The 19,534-nt window shown below is 35.6% G+C and overlaps 1 protein-coding gene across 1 annotated transcript in view; it reads left to right on the plus strand.

Annotated features, from left to right (window-relative positions):
* LOC142336529 (semaphorin-5B-like) overlaps positions 1 to 17,341 on the plus strand; it is a 51,462-nt gene extending 34,121 nt beyond the window's left edge. The window contains exons 7-8 of the mRNA XM_075385436.1: positions 15,038 to 15,623; positions 16,991 to 17,341. Of these exons, the coding sequence (XP_075241551.1) occupies positions 15,038 to 15,623; positions 16,991 to 17,099 (695 nt within the window). The 3' untranslated portion in view covers positions 17,100 to 17,341. The remainder of the gene's footprint in view (positions 1 to 15,037; positions 15,624 to 16,990) is intronic.
* Positions 17,342 to 19,534: the final 2,193 nt, after the last annotated feature.

A 19,534-nucleotide genomic window follows, 5' to 3' on the forward strand; every position in this document is an offset into this window, starting at 1 on the left:
GATTTTTTTTCTATACAGTGCCAGACTGAAACTGCCCGCAATTGTAAATTTACTGTTTTAAGCAAATTTACGCGACTCTGCTTCCCCTCAAAGTCCCCTCAAAATTTTGGCCTTTTTCTCGAACCAGTGCGCAGTTCTCAAAGAATGCAAAATTTTGTCAGTGACTTGATCAGTCGCTTACCCTATACGTGTTTTATATCGATTAATACAACTGTAGTACGAGTGAACAAAACTCATCATTTATTCATATTCAATAGAACAGCTGCATATTACGTCAACCGTCAAATCATAGATAGTATTTTAAGTTTTCTAAAGGCGACACTTTCTTCCGAAACACTTTTTTCGTTTCTTTACGTCAACTTCGATCATTTCAGACAGTGATTTTTGTGTCTTGGTAAAACGCTACAACCAAAACTGTGTAATAAAACTGACCAATAGCTGAACTATTCAACAAAGAGATTCAAACAGACTGAAATCGGACAATAAAAGCATGCTAGCTTCTAAATTGAACACATTAAACTACCAATATTTGATACCAATTATTAATGATTCCATTTTGTAGAACTTTGGCATCGTTTCAATCCATTACTAGCCCAAAAAACAGGCGCCTGGTATGCAATTGAACCACGCATTTTGCAACTTTAGAAATGCAACTTTTGAAGTTCTTGGCATTTCGAATTCTGTCATTGCACTCAAGAACTTTTGGCATTGAAAACTTGGCGCGGTCTAAACTATTTTTAAAACTTTTAATTTTTACTTTTCTATTTTAATACTTGCAAGTATTTGCCTTAAGAGTAAGTTTCATGATTTAACTCAGGTAAGTAGTAACAAACCTATACACCCTGACTCACTTTTTGGCTGATTTTACCCAAACTTGTTCGATCATGCGCGCGAATGGAAAGTTCTTGGCAATTATTCCCTGTATCTAAGGATTGTTGCCTGAAAATGTAAAAGACTTACCTTAACTCCATTTTGAAGCACACAGGTTTATAAGTTTATAAGGGATATTTACTCAAACTCCGCGGTTATCATGTCTCTTGACGGTTACTGGAATCAGAGGATATGAAACCAACATATTTTTTTGAAGGACGGATTGGAACTTTTGAATTTCTTATTACTTGTAAGAGAGGAGTACAAAAGGATATTGAATTAATGAAGCAAGTTTAAGAACAAACGATAAATTATTATTAACAAACATCTAATAAAAATATCAGACACAACATTCTGTTTTAAGTCATTGTTTTATGTTTTATAAATGTACCCGTTTAAAGCTACTTCTCTGTCAGCATCTTCTTCTATTTGTGTTGTCTGGACATCTGGATATTAAAATAGAAATGCACGATTAGAAAAAGAAGTCATTGTAATCCACTGTTAGAGCTGTTACTGTCGCAAGAAGCTCCTGCGCGGAGCAGTCGCAGGTTGTTGTATCTCCTCGTCAATACTTCTTGAGACTTCCAACAGGGGTGGAGTTGAGCAGCTATCCCCTAAAAAAGCTGTTATTGTCACAAGAAGCTCCTGCGCGGAGCAGTCGCAGGTCTTTGTATCTCCTCGTCAATACTTCTCGAGACACCATCCGGGGTAGAGAGTATGTCCTCGTCAATACTTCTTGAGAATTCCAACCGGGGTGGATTGGGCAGCTATCCCCTATTAGAGCTGTTATTGTCACAAGAAGCTCCTGCGCGGAGCAGTCGCAAGTTTTTGTATCTGCTCGTCAATACTTCTTGAGACACCATCCGGAGTGGAGAGCGTCCTCGTCAATAATTTCTGAGACCCCAACCGGGGTGGAGTTGGGCAGCTATCCCCTATTAGAGCTGTTATTGTCACAAGAAGCTCCTACGCGGAGCAGTCGCAGGTTTTTGTATCTCCTCGCCAATACTTTTTGAGACTCCCAACCGGGGTGGTGTTGGACAGCATCATCATTATTTACCGCTTACTGGACAAGCGTTGCTTCTTTGCAGGCGGCTCTTCCTCTGCTTCGAAATCGATATATGGACATCTTGAGAACGGCTTTTCCTTGGGAGCTGCGCCAAAAACCATTATTTCTTCATCATCGGACTCAATTTGAGAAGTTTACCAGAACCCAGGATCAGGTGGAGAATTAATTTAATCAATCTCACTATCCAGTTGTTCAGCTAAATCTCCAATGATTTCACGTTCATTCATCTCAATATAGGACTTTAGAGTTCTTTCCTGATGTTTTTTCTGTTTTTGACTAATTTTGTAGTGTCCATAAGCATATGAGCCAACGCCATCACACAGATAATAACGTTTATCATCAAATGCACTCAAAGCAATTTTGTTAGACGCTGTTATGTTGTGTGTGTGTTTATCAATAGTTATAGATGTTACTAGTTTTCTCAATGGTGATTTTGATCTGAGCACATCTTTGAACTTATCGTGATGAAGTGTCTTTTTCACATGTTTGCTCACACCCTTGGCATTTTTTTTGACTTTCTGCAAAGTTTTTACAATGTAAGCTTTTGGTTTCAGAAAAACTGCTTCCATCACAATGTCACCATTCAGCTCATCTGATAATTTAAGTGGCACTTTTTTGTTCAATTCACTATGTAAGTGATGATCTTTGTTGGGATCACTCTTAGCCAGAAAGAAATCAGGAGGACTAAACCAAGTTATCTGGGTGCTGCAATTTTGGATCTTTCAAAACTACATCTGTACAGGTTTCACTATGAAGAAATGACGCCTTTGTTTGACAAAAAATCTCGAGTAATGTATCGTGACACTGATTCTCTCTTTTATGAAATTGAGACGGATGACACATACGAAGATCTTGTACAGCTGCAACATGTGCTTAATTTGATTGATTACCCCAAGGACCATCACTTACATAGTGAATTGAACAAAAAAGTGCCACTTAAATTATCAGATGAGCTGAATGGTGACAATGTGATGAAAGCCGTTTTTCTGAAACCAAAAGCTTACTCTTTAAAATCTTTGCAGAAAGTCAAACAAAGTACCAAGGGTGTGAGCAAACATGTTAAAAAGACACTTCATCATACAAACCTGTACACCCTGACTCACTTTTTGGCTGATTTTACCCAAACATGTTCGATCATGCGCGCGGATGAAAAGTTCTTGGCAATTATTCCCTGTATGTTAGGATTGTTGCCTGAAAATGTAAAAGACTTACCTTTAGTCCATTTTGAACGTAGCAGATTTATAAGTTAATAAGAGACATTTATACACTGTGGAGAATACTGTTTGTATACCCGACAAATGCCTAAGGCCTATAAATCCAGTCTATTTTTGCCATGAACCTTTTTGCGCAGAAATCTGGGCGTCTATTGTAAATAAAATATTTATTAGTAATGCGTAATCAGGGTTAATTCCTGCATACGCAACTTTGAAGCACACAGGTTAGAAGTTTAAAAGGGATATTTAAACCCTGTGAAAAGTATTGTTTGTATACAAACGTTTGCGGGCTATAAATTCAGTGAACATTTTTGCGGAGTAGCAGAAATCTGGGTGTCTAATGTGAATAATCTATGTATTGGTATTGCGTATGCAGTCTCACGTTGAAGATTTTGTTTTTTAACTACATGTGAAACGTCTGGGTAGGAAGCGTTCTACTTTCTGATGAAAATATTACCTAAGGGCTATTTTTAGAACACAAACTCAAACTCGAACTTGTCTTGTTCAGACTGTTAATAGACTTCCGTTTCATTTATTACACAACAAGTCATATGATTCAGACGTATTACGTTTTGACAAAATTCGTATCCGAAAACAGCAAGTTTGAACACGATAAAAGGAAGTAATTCATTCTTTGAAAGAATTTATAAAAAAAGGAACAAAAAAAGAATTCTGAAAGATATTTATCTACTGAAACTTTGACCTCATTAACCGTTATTTTGTCCAGCAAAGACCAATTCACAGGGAAGACAATCTTCGATTAGAAAGAACACAAGTTGAGAGTAACTTCTACCCCCGCAATTTAAATCAGGTTAATTCATCATTTGAAAAGAATTCGCCGTTTGAAGTGATACTAAGAAGTCAAAACAAAGTCCTTGAGGAATCCTAAAAGTATAGAAACATCTTTTTTTTAGTTTTGAAGGATCTATCAGAAAAACGAAGGGTGTCAAGAAGAACAGTTGGGTCTAACAACATCTTGTCATTTTGGTTGCAGAGAATACAAAGACACAAAAACGAAAAAAAATTATCTTGTCTGAATTCCGAGCGCTTCAAAAACAAATTGGCATCAGGAAGCAAAAAAAGGAGAATATCTGGAAACCAGAGGAACAGCATTTTGTTTGTCTATCATCAGAGCGCATCAAGAATCCCTAAGCAAGAGGAGTGGTTCAAAACAGAAAACAAGTGGAAAGTAAGTTTAAAAACTTCTTTTATCTTCATGTAGCTCCTACATCATTTCAACCTATATAACTCATCCACGGATCAGAACAATGTAGTCAGAACATCAAAATAGTCAGAAATTAGCATCCCTTAATCATCAGTAAGCATTTTTTCTCTATGTTTTAAGGGCGAGGAGCTGAGACTGGTCAATTAGCAAAAAATTAAGACACATTCATTTGTTAAGAGTGCATCACTAAATTTATGAGCTGTCATATGTGGAATGTGAACACCACTTTAAATGACTAACACAAAAATACTTTAAAAAAGATCAATTTTGCTTATATAACATATGTATGAGTCATCAAAGGTCAATTGTACATCATTTTTTTCCTCTTAATGTACAAGTCTTAGAGAAACATTTCTTAAGGAAAGGTTAATCCTTTAGTAAAAACTAACACAAAACTACTTTAAACAACATCTATTTTGCTCACTTAACTTATATATGAGTCATCAAATGTCAATTGTACATCATTTTCCTCTTAATGTACGAGTCCTAGAGAAAAATGTTTTAAGGAAAATTTGTTCCATTAGTGAAAACTAACACAAAACTACTTTAAAAAACATCAAGTTTGATCACATAACATAAATATGAGTTATCAAAGGTCAATTGTACATCATTTTTTCCCTCCTAATGTACAAGTCCTAGAGAAAAATTTCTTAAGGAAAAGTTGTTCCATTAGTGAAAACTAACACAAAACTACTTTGAAAAACATCAATTTTGCTCACATAACATATGTATGAGTCATCAAAGTTAATTTTACATCATTTTATTCCTCTTAATGTACAAGTCCTAGAGAAAAATTTCTTAAGGAAAAGTTGTTCCATTAGTGAAAACTAACACAAAATTACTTTAAAAAACATCAATTTTGCTCACATAACGTAAATTTGAGTAATCAAAGGTCAATTGTACATCATTTTTTCCCTCTTAATGTACAAGTCCTAGAGAAAAATTTTTCTTCAGGAAAAGTTGTTCCATTAGTGAAAACTAACATAAAAATACTTTGAAAAACATCAATTTTGCTCACACAACATATATATGAATCATCAAAGGTCAATTGTACATTGTTTTTTTCCTCTTAATGTACAAGTACTAGAGAAAAACTTCTCCAGAAAAAGTTCTTTATTTAGTTAAAACTAACATGAAAGTACCTTGGAAAACATTAATTTTGCTTACTTAACGTATATAAGAGTCATCAAAGGTCAATCGTACATCATTTTTTCCCCTCTTAATGTACAAAAATTCTTAGGAAAAAGTTGTTCCATGAGTGAAAACTAACACAAAACGACTTTAAAAAACATCAATTTGGATCACATAACATACATATGAGTCATCAAAGGTCAATTTTACATCATTTTTTCCCTCTTAATATTCAAGTCCTAGAGAAAGGTTTCTAAAGGAAAAGTTGATCCATTAGTAAAAACTAACATAAGAATACTTTAAAAACATCTATTTTGCTCACACAACATATATATGAGCCATCAAAGGTCAATTGTACATCATTTTCCCCCTCCTATTGTACATATATATGAGCAATCAAAAGTCAACTGAAATTTTTAACGGAAATTTTCTTAGAAAAAAAAATTAAGCAGTTTTAAAATTTAAGTTTAAAATAAATTAAGACTCCAAAAATTCTCCAAATGCTTTTTTGTTTCAATTTAAAGTCATATGTGTCAAATATGATTGACACCAAAACCTTCTGGCATGAGATATACAAAGAAAATATCGAAACAAATCTAAATCATTTAATCAAAGTTCTTCAATCACAGCAAATTTTTCTCGCTTAAACTTATTTTATATGTCATCCTAGTTGATCAAAACAAGGGTGTCAAAAAGCACTAAAAACTCCTTAATAGTACTATTTATGCGTCGTTGGAGGTTTACAAATCTTAATTGCATCAGAAATTTTTGACTAAATTCCGTTAGTGCTTTACAAGATAAATAATATTATCCAGAAAAATTTCAAAAGCGTGGAAAAATGCCCTTGAGTCATCAGAGGTTAAAGCTTCATATTAAAAACATATTTTTAGATACAAAATATAATAAATAAACTAGGAAATTTAATAGAAAAAATGTCCAAAATTCAGTAAAACCGCTATGCGAATTTCAGAGACTTTCACTTATAATTAAACGAAACAAAATTTCGTCCTGGAGGCTGTTCAATTGTTAAATTCATAGAACAAAAACGCACCAACGAGTTCATCTACATGTCATCTAAAATAAAAAAAAATTGAGATAAAAATTTGTGACAATTAGCAAAAGTTTCTTGTCATTATGAAACTACTTATTAATGTTTGTTGAGATTGTTCTTCAAAATAATCCTAAAATTTGTAATAAACGTTTCCACAGCAGTCAGTAGCTGCAAATTAGGTCTTACTAGATGTCATAAACTATGACATAGTTTCTCTAACTTTGTTTTTGATTGAAAAAGTAAATTAAAAACGTTCAGACCATTTTGTTGAAAAAGCATTTATTTTAGAGTGCTGAATCGTTTGGCAGCACCGAAAAAAAAATTCAACATCAAGAATTTTTTCAAAATTACAGTTTGAACTATGAACGTTATTTACTACATATGTATCTGTAGTAACATTAATTTTCAACCAGAAAAATTTTAGTTATATAAAAGTTGCATATTTCGTAATCAACGGAAAATGTATGCATCCGTTTTACATTATATCGTTCTGAGTGCGGAGATCTGCAATGTCAGAGCTCTGTTACACTGACAAAATGAACTGAACAGAAACAGAATGTTGATTGGTATGACAGAGATCAGCGGGACTCTTTCTCTTTCAGGAAGCTATACAGCTCTTTTACAATCTACTAGAAATTTATGATAAACTTACCAGATGAAGCAAAACTGAAAAACAATTGTTTTCTTGGAAAAAAATTAGGACAACTATATGGATTTTCACATTTTTTTTAAAGTTTTTGGTTTTTGTCAACTCTAGCTAAATTTCGTGATCCTGGTTTTTGCAGGGTACGATAATAAATTATTGTGCTATGAGACAATGTAAAACATGATTTGATCTTCAGTCTTAACTTTTGATTGACTGTTGAATTAACTGTGTTCGTCAACCACGAAAATGTTTTCAGTTGACTTGTGAGAAAATTCGTTTTGAACACCGAGGTCACAATCATCAATTTTCAAAATTCAGTCAATTTTTTTGTCATATTGCATCTATAGGTTGCTTTTATCAAATTTTTTATTAAACGTCAAAGTATTAAAATTTTTACTGCAACCCAAATTACCAACGATTTGATTCTGTCACACTTTATTGATAACATATTTGTCTGTGAGTAAAAAATTGGTCTGACAGTTTTTAAAGCAACCCAAAAAATATCAAGGAGAAAAAGTCAGTTGGAAACTTTAAGCAACTGTAGACCGAGTTTCTAATCAGATTTAAAATTCATTAATAGTAAAACAAGTTGCAAGTCAGTCATAAAAAACATTAGGGCCTTATTTTGATTTTAGCCCAGGTCCACTGGGTCCACACAAAAAGAAAAATCAATTCAACACACAAAAATTCAAACAGATTTTAGTGAGACAAGAGTACTATAAAAACAATCCTTCCTTTAAAAATATTCATTTTGAAACTTTCAACAATTACAGATCAGTCGTTTTTTTTCTTTCCCAATGAATTAGCTTTGATTTGTAAAAACTTAACAACAAAAATCTTAGGGAAGTAAGTTTAACCTTATATACTTGAATCTAGTTGTTGCAAGTGGTTGCAATATAGTGAGTTCCCAACTTTTTTCTCCTAAACTAAAGCAAACCACCTAATTTCGGAAAACAAAATGGAGGACTGCCAGGTTTTTGTGGTTCAATCTCCAATTATCTCATCAGTTTAAGCCAAGTATTTTGAAAGTTTTTTCGCCATAAAAACCTGCATTCCTATCCAGTTTTTGCCAGAATTTGGGATCACGGGAAAAAATTATAGAAAAAAAAGTTTTCAAACGTTAAAGTATCCCCGTCATTGAAGAGGCTTACGCGTAACCAAACAGAAAACAATTTGATACATGTAAATAATTGATGGAAAAATTAGAAAATAAACGAAAACTATAAAAGCAAGTTATTTAGTTAGATAAATCATTTTAAAGCATTCAACAACTTCAAACCAGTCGCTTGGATTGGAGTCAAGCTAATTGTGTTCCAAACTAATTTTTTGCAGGAACCATATTTCAAACAAACTAGAAGCGTAAGTTTCCATTTTTCCCATTAAAACCAAATTTTTCAACAGCAATTTAAAGGTAGAAAAATACAAAGCAGAACGTCTAAAGATATTCGCTTTTCCTTAAACTAATGATTCTTCTCTAAAAAAACTGGCTTTATTTTTCGGAGTTTTTAAAATCAAATGTACACTTATTGTTTCCACGATTAATTGTGTTGGAGTGATTTTCAATCAGGTCATTCCTTGTGAGCTCACAAAATTTAAAAACCACAAAAGCTTATGCAAGGTCAAAGTCAATTTACTTCATAGATAGTATCTCTTAGGAATTTTAAGCGAATAAGTTAAGTCATCAAATTCCTTGTATGGTTTAAGTTACTATATATGATCCGTGGATGAGTCTTTTTAGAAGATTTTTTTCAAAGTGTTCATCAGTAATCAGAAGTTTAAGTGCTCGAAGTTTAAGTGTGACGAGTGCTCGAAGAAGTACAACAAGAAGCAGAAACTATTGCAACATATGGAGAAGGAGCATGACACAAAATTGGAAAAAACAGCAGACTATGAATGCGGATAATGTAGTAAGAAGTTCACTCAGAGCAGGAGCTTGATTCAGCATTTGAAAACAGTTCATAGATGTCAGATGTATGCGAAGTGCAAGCAATGTACACAAATATATGGCGATACTTCATCGTGCGCTAGACATGAGGAAGACGCTCATGGTACTCTTACAGAGGTTTCCGAGAAGATTGAATGCAGTTTGGAGCTACAAGAGAAACACGCTATTGGAAAACTTTTCCAGTCGTTCAGGATAAAAGCGGACAACCAAACTGATGTGTTCACCTTTGTTATGGAGCATCTCGAAGACCTTAAATTATTCGTGAGAAACAAAATAGCAGAGCTTGGGCCTTTCAAAAATCAGCTCTCTATTTTTGTACAGATGTTGAGACCAACAGATGATACCAAAGTTGGCTGTCATGCAAAAAAAAGTCGAAAACTTTAACAACAGAACTATCAGATGATGAAATTTCTGAAATGGTTGACCAAAAGAACAATTCAATCCTAATTTTTTCAACGGGTGGAAGTGGATTCGTTGTTCAGAAAATTGATCACTTGGATATCAACATTAACAAATTTAAACCTATCAGAGGAAGCAGTTACATTGCTACACCAGCCGCCCTAGTGGGAAACAACTTTCTCCTAAATATTCGAAACAATGATGACAAATGTTTTGCATACTCACAACTTGCTGCATTGTATCCTGAGAACAAGAACCGAGAGAGGCAAAACAAATACAAGCCGAATTTGCACAACCTGAATTTTGATAATATCGAGTTCCCGATGTCCTTAACGGATGTTCCAAAATTTGAAAAGCAAAACAATATTGGAATTAACATCTTTGGTTTCGAGAAAAACAAAGTTTACCGCTTTACTTGACCAAAGTAAAAACCCATAAAATTATTCCTTTGTTGCTGCTGACCGATGGATTTACTAGTCATTACTGCTTGATAACAAAACTTTCATGGCTCGGCAGTTTGGAAAAAGGAATCATAACCGGTATAAGTACTGCAAACGTTGTCTTCATGGATTTTGGAATTCAACGGCACTGGAGAGACATTTGAATTTATGTGGGGAGCATAAAGCTGTTCATGAAGACTCAAAAATTGAATTTACAAACTGGTATAAAACGTTTTCAGTTCCTTTAGTTATTTACGCCGACACAGAGGCTGTCAGCCTTAAGTATGACACCTGCTGCCAGAATCCTGATACTAGCTACACCTTGAACAAGGAGACTCAGAAACCTTGCGCAATAGGTTTCTGTGCTGTTGATAAAAAAAGGTGGAAGTGATTATTATGGTTTTGAAAGTGAAAAATGCATCGAAGAGTTTTTTCGGTGGCTCCGAGAGAACGCTAAATCTATTTCTGAGAGAAAACAAAAGCATAGACCTCGCATATCAATATCTGATGAAGAACGGATGAGAATGATTGATCAGGGTACAAAATCTGTTATTTGTCAGATGTGTTTGAACGACAAAAAAGTGATCCATCATGATCACTTTACTGGTGAAATCTACGGAGTTGCACACAACAGCTGCAATCTGAAGCTTCGTACGCACACTTTTAAGCCTATTTTCTTCCATAACCTAAGTAAATATGACGCACATCATCTACTGAAATACATTGAAATCAAATCGGAAGAAAAAATGACAGTAATTCCTTGCAACAGTGAGACACACATCTCATTCTCGTTCTTTGTTCCTGTTGGTAATACGAAAGATGACAAGCTACTTTACGAAGAGTTTCGTTTCCTGGACAGTTTTCGTTTTTTATCGGGGAGTCTTGACACTCTGGCTAAAACACCCGAAACAAAGGACTACCTTCAATTATCTAAACATTTCCCAAAACATGTCGACATTTTGCAAAAGAAAGGAGTTTTCCCATATTCGTATCTCGATAGCTTTGAGAAACTGTCTGAAAGCCGTTGCTCATTATGGTGATCAGTGGAAAAAATCATTGTATAGTCAAATTGATGTTTCTGAGGAGGATGTTCTGCATGCTAACAAAGTTTGGAATATGTTTCGGTGCAAAAATTTTGGAGACTATCTCTCGTTGTATCTCAAAACTGATGTCATTCTTCTGGCTGACGTGTTTGAAAAATGCCGGAGACTGTTTGATCAGGTATATGGATTAGACCCCTGTCATTATTATACTGCACCTAATATTTCATGGGATGCAAGGCTGAAAACAATTGAAGTGAAACTGGACTTGCTCTCTGATATAGATATGCTGTTGTTTTGTGAGAGAGCCATCCGTGGAGGATTGAATGGAATTGAATTGGTGAAAAACGGTATATGAAAGCTAACAACAAATACATGCTTGACTTTGATGAAGAAAAACAAAGTACGTAAGGACTTTTTCTGGATGTCGTTATACGGTGGAACAATGATGAAAAAACTGCCAACCGGAGGATTTGAATGGTCAGACATCAGTTTGGACAAGATTATCCAAACATCTGACGAAAGCGATGTTGGGTACATCGTAATGGTTGATCTGAATTATCCTAGCAACTTACATGACTGTCACAATGATTTCCCTCTGGCTGCTGAGAAGTTAAATGTCGATGCTGAGATGCTTTCTCAGTATCAAATAGAACTGGGCAGTATCTAAGCAGAAATATGCATGTCATTACTCAGTTCTGAAATTTTATTGTCAACAGGGGCTCCAAGTAACCAGACTACATAAGACTCTGAAGTTCAGCCAGAGTGACTTTATGAAGTGCTATATTGAGCAGAATACAAAGTTGTGACAACAACCCGGTATCAGCACCTTTGAAAAGAACTTTTTGAAATTGTTGAACAATTGATGCTTCGGAAAAATTGATGAAAGATTTGAGATGTCGTTACAAGATGGTATTTGTTGAAAACGAGAAAGCAAAATTTTACTGCTATAAGTACAATTTTTAGAAGTTCACAATATTTCGAGAGAACCTTTTTGGGATCACTCTTAGCCAGAAAGAGATCAGGTGGAATAAACCAACTTATCTGGCTGCCGCGATTTTGGATGTTTTAAAACTACACCTGTACAGGTTTCACTATGAAGAACTGAGGCCTTTTTTTGACAAAGACACTGATTCTCTCTTTTATGAAATTGAGACGAATGACATATACGAAGATCTTGTACAGCTGAAACATGTGCTTGATTTGAGTGATTACCCCAAGGATCATCACTTACATAGTGAATTGATCAAAAAATGCCACTTAAATTATCAGATGAGCTGAATGGTGACATTGTGATGGAAGCAGTTTTTCTGAAACCAAAAGCTTACATTGTAAAAACTTTGCAGAAAGTCAAACAAAGTGCCAAGTGTGTGAGCAAACATGTTAAAAAGACACTTCATCATAATAAGTTCAATGATGTGCTCAAATCAAAATCACCATTGAGAAAACCAGTAACATCTATAACTAGTGACAAACACACACTCAACATAACAGAGTCTAACAAAATTGCTTTGAGTGCATTTGACGATAAACGTTATTATCTGAGTGATGGCGTTCGCTCATATGCTTATGGACACTACAAAACTGGTCAAAAACAGAAAAAACATCAGAAAAGAACTCTAAAGTCCTATATTGAGATGAATGAACGTGAAATCATTGGAGATTTAGCTGAATAAGTGGATATATTATATATTCTCCAACTGATCCTGGGTTCTGGCAAACTTCTCAAATTGAGTCCGATGATGAAAAAATAATGGATTTTGACGCAGCTCCCAAGGAAAAGCCGTTCTCAAGATGTCCATATATCGATTTCGAAGCAGAGGAAGAGCCGCCTGCAAAGAAGCAACGCTTGTCCAATAAGCGCTAAATAATGATTATGCTGTCCAACTCCACCCCGGTTGGGAGTCTCAAGAACTTTTGACGAGGAGATACAAAAACCTGTGACTGCTCCGCGCAGGAGCTTCTTGAGACAATAACAGCTCTAACAGGGGATAGCTGCCCGACTCCACCCCAGTTGGGGTATCAAGAAGTATTGACGAGGAGATACAAAAACCTGCGACTGCTCCGCGCAGGAGCTTCTTGTGACAATAATAGCTCTAATAGGTGATAGCTGCCCAACTCCACCACGGATGGGATCTCAAGAAATATTGACGAGGAGATACAAAAACCTGCGACTGCTCCGCGCAGGAGCTTCTTGTGACGAAAACAGCTTTTATAGGGGATATCTGCTCAACTCCACCCCTGTTGGGAGTCTCAAGAAGTATTGACGAGGACATGCTCTCCACCCCGGATGGTGTCTCAAGAAGTATTGACGAGGAGATACAAAAACTTGCGACTGCTCCGCGCAGGAGCTTCTTGTGACAATAACAGCTCTAATAGGGGATAGCTGCCCAAATCCACCCCTGTTGGGAGTCTTAAGAAGTATTGACGAGGACATGCTCTCCACCCCGGATGGTGTCTCAAGAAGTATTGACGAGGAGATACAAAAAATTGCGACTGCTCCGCGCAGGAGCTTCTTGTGACAATAACAGCTCTAATAGGGGATAGCTGCCCAACTCCACCCCGGATGGGGTCTCAAGAAGTATTGACGAGGACATGCTCTCCACCCCGGATGGTGTCTCAAGAAGTATTGACGAGGAGATACAAAAACTTGCGACTGCTCCGCGCAGGAGCTTCTTGTGACAATAACAGCTCTAATAGGGGATAGCTGCCCAAATCCACCCCTGTTGGGAGTCTTAAGAAGTATTGACGAGGACATGCTCTCCACCCCGGATGGTGTCTCAAGAAGTATTGACGAGGAGATACAAAAACCTGCGGCTGCTCCGCACAGGAGCTTCTTGTGACAAAAACAGCTTTTATAGGGGATAGCTGCTCAACTCCACCCCTGTTGGGAGTCTCAAGAAGTATTGACGAGGACATGCTCTCCATCCCGGATGGTGTCTCAAGAAGTATTGACGAGGAGATACAAAAACTTGCGACTGCTCCGCGCAGGAGCTTCTTGTGACAATAACAGCTCTAATAGGGGATAGCTGCCCAACTCCACCCCTGTTGGGAGTCTCAAGAAGTATTGACGAGGACATGCTCTCCACCCCGGATGGTGTCTCAAAAAGTATTGACGAGGAGATACAAAAACTTGCGACTGCTCCGCGCAGGAGCTTCTTGTGACAATAACAGCTCTAATAGCGGATAGCTGCCCAACTCCACCCCTGTTGGGAGTCTCAAGATGTATTGACGAGGAGATACAAAAAATTGCGACTGCTCCGCGCAGGAGCTTCTTGTGACAATAACAGCTCTAATAGGGGATAGCTGCTCAACTCCACCCCGTTGGGAGTCTCAAGAAGTATTGACGAGGACATGCTCTCCACCCCGGATGGTGTCTCAAGAAGTTTTGACGAGGAGATACAACAACCTGCGACTGCTCCGCGCAGGATTTTCTTGCGACAATAACAGCTCTAACAGTGGATTACAATGACTTCTTTTTCTAATCGTGCATTTCTATTTTAATATCCAGATGTCCAGACAACACAAATAGAAGAAGATGCTGACAGAGAAGTAGCTTTAAACGGGTACATTTATAAAACTTAAAACAATGACTTAAAACAGAATGTTGTGTCTGATATTTTTATTAGATGTTTGTTAATAATAATTTATTGTTTGTTCTTAAACTTGCTTCATTAATTCAATATCCTTTTGTACTCCTCTCTTACAAGTAATAAGAAATTCAAAAGTTCCAATCCGTCCTTCAAAAAAATATGTTGGTTTCATATCCTCTGATTCCAGTAACCGTCAAGAGACATGATAACCGCGGAGTTTGAGTAAATATCCCTTATAAACTTATAAACCTGTGTGCTTCAAAATGGAGTTAAGGTAAGTCTTTTACATTTTCAGGCAACAATCCTTAGATACAGGGAATAATTGCCAAGAACTTTCCATTCGCGCGCATGATCGAACATGTTTGGGTAAAATGTGCCAAATAGTGAGCCAGGGTGTACACATTTCTTACTACTCAGGTAAGCAAACAGACAACCAAGGATGTGCCGGAACAGAATGCGGTAACATTGCCAATAGTCCAAATCTCATCCTCGTGGACTCGTGTCGTCACAAACTGGTCGAAGAGTACCGATGCACAGGATCCAACTGTGACAACAGCCCACTCTTCAAGTCGTGCGAGAAATCCTACATCGGACTGGCACCCGTTTCTGGCATGACAATAAAATCCAGCACTGGTGGCAGTTTCATAGATATGAAAGTTTATATCCTATCCATTACAGCAACCGCCATATCGATAGCGTTGCTGTTCTGTTTATTTATGGTAATCATCCGTAAATGTCAAAAAAGTCGAAGAACCGGAGACAAACAGCAGAAGATTTACGAGCAAGTTGCAACTACAGTTGACCCTCTCGTTGACCTCGCGACCTCTAGCGGGAGAATGAGTCAACAAATCGTGGCCAATGACACACTCGGCATCTGTTCGGATTCGTTCAATATGTCGAGTAGTCACATGCTGCCTTACTTGTGGAGCCGAGAACAGCCATTGGCTACTTTCAATGACAGTGACCAGCCAATCAACAATGGCTTCTTCTCAGTTGATTACAGGTAAATTAACACAATTAAAATAAGTTATATATAAGTTTTAAAATAAAACAAAATAGTTAAGTTCCAGAATGTTTTTCTATGGTTTCACTCTAAGGCCTACTGGCTTCTTTTCAAGTCATTCATAAATTGATACGTCGAAAATCGGGGTGAATTATTATGGTAGTGGTCCCCTTTTCAGAAAAAGTTTTTCAGACTAATAATCATTTTTTATGGTTGCGTGACGCAGTATTTTGTATCTGCGCTCATCAGATTCTTATAAGTTCCAATACAAGCTCAGTTTTCAACATTTTTGATCAGAGTTTGATTTCACTAACTAACTTTTACTAACTTCTGCTATAACATTTACGAACTTTACTACCAATTACTAACTAACTTGTAAAATATGATATGGAGTACACGATGAACACATAACCGACTAACGTCGGGCAAATTGCTCTCAAACGACTAGCGGGGGGGGGGGGGGGGGGGGTAGCGCGAGCGTGTGCTGGTGGTGGGTGGGGGGGGGGGGGATGGGGAGGTGTTCAGTAGGAGGCGGAATTTGTCTCTTAAACAGTTTTGTTGAATCGCATACTTAGATAATAGTGAGCCGTAAGGCTTGCTATAAGATAAATTAATGCCCTCCGGCCTTTACCTGTTTATCCCGCTTTTGAGAAAGAAAAGTCAAACGATCAGACGAAAAAACGATTAGACGAAAAATTGCAAAAAAGACCAGCAGGACTAATATAATTGCTACAAACTTTGTTTGAGAGCAATAAAAACTTTTGAGCTTTGATTCGAGGTTAAACTCAATGGTATTGACAATGTTGCAGGGTTATGAATCAGTGAAACAGGTACAAGAGTTCATTTGTCTGTTTGAATAGTTTGCTTCATTTTTGACTAGTACTTCTTATTTCAATCATTAAGACCACAAAAAATATAACTATATATCTACAAACTTCGTGGATTTTCTAAAAGTGATTAATTAACTTAGTGTACTTTTCATGTTTGCCCATTTATGGTTTCTTGCAACTTTCACTAATTTCTTTAAGCCATACGAACTTCAATTAAAAAACCATATATTAAAAAAATATTTATCCAGATCAGTTTTTTCAGAAAATTTCGAATGGAAATTATACTCTGCAGGGCAACATTCCCTGTAGTTCTCGGATCTAATTTTTTTCTAAAATTTTACCTTTTATATTTTTTTTAGTTGAAAGGTTGTAAAGTGGTTAATTAGAAGGGCAGAATTTTGTGGACTCTGTTATCCCTTTGTCTGTCCTCTCCGGGTCTCTCGATTAAGTTATTATTGAATTATTATATTGATTTGATACTTCTTTATTTTTTAAATCCGGAGAAATTAATTTCTTTCTTTAAATGTTTGATTTCAGGTACTCAAAACAGCGGAAGCAGGAACTGCAAGAATATCAAAGAGGAACTTACAACATACAGGGATACGGAACTCTAAACTCACGCAGAAGTCTACACCCCTACAGATAGACAACAACCTCAAACTGTGTCCAATAATCTTTTAAAATCGGCTGATTGTTTTTGAACAATTCTCAATGCACAATAGAGCAACGCTAACGAGGCCATATTTCCTGTTGTTGTTTCAAATGAAGATGACAACTGGATTATTTTATCTTCCATTACAACGACTGCATTTCCTAACTTTTTAATCAATTTGTCTTCTTTTTATATTTCTAAAAAGCTTCTGTTTTCAATTCACCATTTTCAATTTCCATGCTGTTTTCTATTCGAATTCTGAAAGATTAAATACTTTCAAAACATTGAATTAAATTTTATGAATATATAGATACATAAAAATCATGTAAATTTTCTACACACAAAAATTTTGAAAACTCTTTGGAAGCGGAATTTTGATCAGAGGGAAAACGGAATTTAATCCCGCTTAAAAATTTAAATATTATATTCCTATAATCCTTTTCTTGTAAATTATCTGATGTGAAACTTGAAAAAGTTTTTGAGAACCGTTAACCTTTCAATACTCTAACACAAAGCACTGAGTAGTTAAATGAGTCTAATGAGATTATGTCCAGGAATGTAATTTGTCGTTAGAGATCATACATTGGACTCTTTGTTCCGACCTCTCTAGAACTATAAACTCAAATGGGGTTCTTTTGTTCAGACAATTTTGGCCGACCGATATATTCATCGTTCCAAAAAATCCGATTGTAATCAGTCGGTCTTTTTTAAATTAATTTAGTCAATATTTTTTATATTAATTAAAGAACAGAACATTTTAAATCAAAGCTCGAAAGTGATAGGTCCATTGGCTTCCTATGCAGCTCCAAATTAACGCATCTGGTTTTTTCTACTTGAAAGCTTATGGTCGTTTTGACTTTTAAAATTATTTGATTTTTATATAAAAATAGATGATTGAACTTTGCCTCTACTTTTTATTGACAATTTTTTCAACTTGTAGCTTAGTGTCAGCAAAGAAAGAATGCTTCTTCTTTCTAATGATTTAAATTTTAATCTCTATTGCGGTTTCACGCCATAACTTAATTTTTTCTGGCTTTGATAATACTTGATTTCACGTTTTTTTTTTATTTTTACTTATTTGTCCATTTTTCACGTTTTCTAGTTTTGTCCTAATATCACTTTATTGACAATTCACATATCACAATGTTGGCGTTCAAATTAAGGCACAATTGATAATATTAAAATCCTTAAAGACATAGATCATGGTTTTAACGGCTTCGACACTACTTTCTCGAAGAATTTAATTGAATATTTTTAATTTTTTTTAACTGTCGTTTTTACTTTGTCTTTTTAGTTGTATGAAATTTCCTGTAAAATGACAAGTTTTACTGTCTTTTCATGAAACTATGGATGAGCCAAAATTTTTACATTATCATTCTATTGGCCGTTCACATATTAACCTATTGGCATTCGAAATTGGGCACAATTGAACATATTAAAATCCTGAAAGATATGGACTATTGTTTTAACATTTCCGACATTACTTTTTTGAAGAATTTAATTGATTTTTTTAATATTTGTCTCTAACTGTCGTTTTTACCTGGTCGTGTTAGTCGTATGAAATTTCTTGTATCACAGGTTTCATTGGTTTTTCATGGAAGAGCCGATAGATGAGCCGATATTTTGATACTAGTAGATAGGTGATGGCTTTCATGACTTTGAAAACAATTGTTTTCCAAAACAAAAAACTTTTTAATTTTGCAATTTTTTTTCCTTTTAGTGTCGATTCGTTACCTAGTCTCGTTTATTATAGGTCAAATATGACACTATTGGTGTCAAAGAAAGGTGTTAGAAGGGATTGGAGTCACAAAATCTAATGTTTTCAGTGAATTCGTTATGACTTTACTGGCTTCGACATGGGTTTTTCTTAAGTAATTTGTCATAATTGACGGTCATTTTGTAGCCGAAGGACATATTCTGGATCATTGCAGACCTCAAGGGTTTCTTTTGGACGAATTAAAGAACATATTTAGCTTTTTCACTTCAAAAAAAAACAAAGAATGATCTAATTTTGCCCTTTTTTCTTTTTTGTCCACTTGTTACCTAGTCTCATTAAGGAAAGGTCACATACTACATTATCGGTGTTCAAAGAAGGTGCGATCAAACATATTTTGAGTGCCAAAATATGGCTTTACGGCTTCGAAAGCGCTTTCTGACAAGTTTTTAATTTTTGTTTGTTGTCTATTTTTGTTCTTTTTGTAACCGCATAAAAAAATGAAAACCGACAGGCTTTATAGCTCTTCTATAGAAGCATTGGCAATCGTAAACCTATGGGATAATTTAGTTGATTTCTAATGGTTTTCATTACTTTGAAATTACTTGTTAAAAAAATTAGCTTAACTTCACTGTTTTTGTTCTCTATTGTCTAATTGTTTTCGAGCCTTATTATGGAATGGTCCCATATCTTTTCTGGTGAATTACAAGTTATT

Source organism: Convolutriloba macropyga, chromosome 3 (genome assembly GCF_964194025.1).
Source record: "Convolutriloba macropyga chromosome 3, txConMacr16.3, whole genome shotgun sequence".
NCBI classification, from domain to species: Eukaryota; Metazoa; Xenacoelomorpha; order Acoela; family Convolutidae; genus Convolutriloba; species Convolutriloba macropyga.